Below are 2,500 nucleotides of genomic sequence, written 5' to 3' on the forward strand. Positions count from 1 at the left end.
TTTTAGTACTTCTTGTTTATATTGATAAGGATATTGTCATATATACAACTAAATTGTGAAACTAAAATTGTGTCTTTGTCGTCAGATATGGTATTCACACACACACACACACACACACACACACACACACACACACACACACACACACACACACACACACACACACACACACACATATACATACATACAAGCATACATGAAGAGATACTCATTGCCAAAAGCCTTATTTTGTAATGTACTTTAAAGGCATATATATATATATATATATATATATATATATATATATATATATATATATATACATATACATATATACATATATATATATATATATATATATATATATATATATATATATATATATATATATATATATATGTCAGTTTGTCTTGATGTATGTCCTTGATTTTTTTTCCTTTTTTTTTTCTTTTTTGCCCAACCTCCCATTTACCCATCCATCCAACCTACACATGACAGTTATACCACATACTTTAGTATATACAACAGATAATAGAGTAAATAGTAATGATTTTTACAAACCTGAAAATATTGTAACGACCGATTTTCGGTTGCCGACCTTTTTTTGTCTGGAAGAAAGACTGCTCCAAAGACTTGAATTACAGAAAAGGAATGATTTTTTTCTGAATTATAAATACGTTTTTTCCCATTTTTTTGGTTAATGGTTCATATCTGTGGATTCTGCTGCATGGTTATTGTCCTCTTCATTTTTTTTATTTGTTCTCTCTCTCTAACTCTCTCTTGCATATTTCAAATGACCTGCCTCTTCAAAAGATGATCACTCCTCCATGTGACATTATAAGCTTGTAGAATGATGACCGTACAAGTGTTCCATGTGCAAACTGTCAGCAGCTCTGGATACAAGTTTACTTCACTATTTGGTTATCATATGATTTTTTTTCCCACTTGTATTCATTGATAAAGTCCTAAAACCGTAGCTGTCCCTTTGTGGTAATGACTGTTATTTACTCCCTGTATGTCCTGCATTGTGTTAATGTTCAAGGTTGTGTCCATTTTTTTGTTTAATTTTCAAGCCATTAATTATACAATAGTATATTGTAATGAGGTTATTGATAAGAGTTTCCATATAAATGTCTGATATATGAGAATGTGTTATTGTAAACTGATAATCAGATAGTGAAATAGTCAAGCAATGTCTAGTTTTTAATTTCTATTTAGTGTCTAATAAGAGCTTTTATAATTGTTTACCTAAATAATATGATAAACAGCATATGCTGCATTGCTTAATGAACATTTTTTTTTTCTTTTAGATTATAATTAAGTATATTTTGCTATTCAATATTCACCATATTTCTATAACAAAAAAGTCATTAGTTGAATACATACTGGTACAGGTAATCTTACAGATCAGATATAAAAGATATGTCATTGATAATGTTCTTCCCATTTCTTTAAATGGGACATGGAGCATGTTAGCCAAAAAGTGTATAATTTTAATGTGCTAGGGTTAATTGGTTACAGAGTTCATCTCATGATTCTGAAATCTCGGTAAACTTGTATATTGTAAATGATATCTCTTGCTTTGAATAGTAATCCTTTCATCATTAGATTAAAAAAAACAATTTGTACTTTTCCTTATTTTTATATTACAACATTGTAAATTTCTAGTGTCAAAGACAATTTGGTAAACATAATTTTTGCTACTTATACTAAAAAAATACATTTTACCTACACTATAAAGTTAACTTTTTTTTTATTGGCCTTACATTCTTAAATGTTAGGATATTTGAATATGGAAAGAAAATCTAGTTGTACTCGAATAATGACTATCCCATTGATAAGATGAAGAATTTAAGGTCAAATTCATATCAATTTATTTTAGCTGCAGCATTGAATTCAATGTTTCAAGAGAAAAACAGTAATTGCTCAGTACTGTATTGTAAACTGGACAAATTTTGATACCAGTAGTAGATCCTATGTTTGGAAAGAGGCTGACTAAGCTGATAATTGCAGACATGCGACTTTCCCCGGAAGTCTACAACCAACTGAGGGTGCTACAAAAGAAAGCCAAAGAGCTACGGACTGACGTTAGGAATCTCAGAAGGACTTCCCAAGCTAACGCCATAACTATGAAGGAAATTCTTCGAGAGACAGTCACAAAGATAACGTGAGTTTCCCTAGTTGCTCCCCCAAAGTCCTGTATTTCATGGTCTTCTAACTCTTTTTTTGCTACTGCACAGCTTACAATAACTATCATCTGTAATTTGTGCACCAGTTTCTTCCCACCCCTTTACCATATTAAAGGTGCCCACAAGAGTCCTGAAGATAGTCTCCCACGCTGTCTCCTCCCAACACTTTGGATTGACTTGATTCTAATGAAGAGCCCCTAGTCACCACTGGTCATGACTACATACCCCTTGCTAAAAAGGATATTGCAGCCATATCCCTTGCAACCCACCATTGGCCTATGAGATCCCCAACTAGGGATGAAAGTTAACTGGGCAAGGAACCTCTCACTATG

At 32.1% G+C, this 2,500-nt stretch overlaps 1 protein-coding gene across 1 annotated transcript in view; it reads left to right on the forward strand.

Moving 5' to 3' along the window:
* Positions 1-2,500, forward strand: part of LOC119598612 (coiled-coil domain-containing protein AGAP005037-like) — a 169,476-nt gene that overhangs the window by 109,074 nt on the left and 57,902 nt on the right. The window contains exon 11 of the mRNA XM_037948288.1: positions 1,993-2,146. Within this exon, the coding sequence (XP_037804216.1) occupies positions 1,993-2,146 (154 nt within the window). The remainder of the gene's footprint in view (positions 1-1,992; positions 2,147-2,500) is intronic.

Source organism: Penaeus monodon, chromosome 41, assembly GCF_015228065.2.
Source record: "Penaeus monodon isolate SGIC_2016 chromosome 41, NSTDA_Pmon_1, whole genome shotgun sequence".
Taxonomy (NCBI): Eukaryota; Metazoa; Arthropoda; class Malacostraca; order Decapoda; family Penaeidae; genus Penaeus; species Penaeus monodon.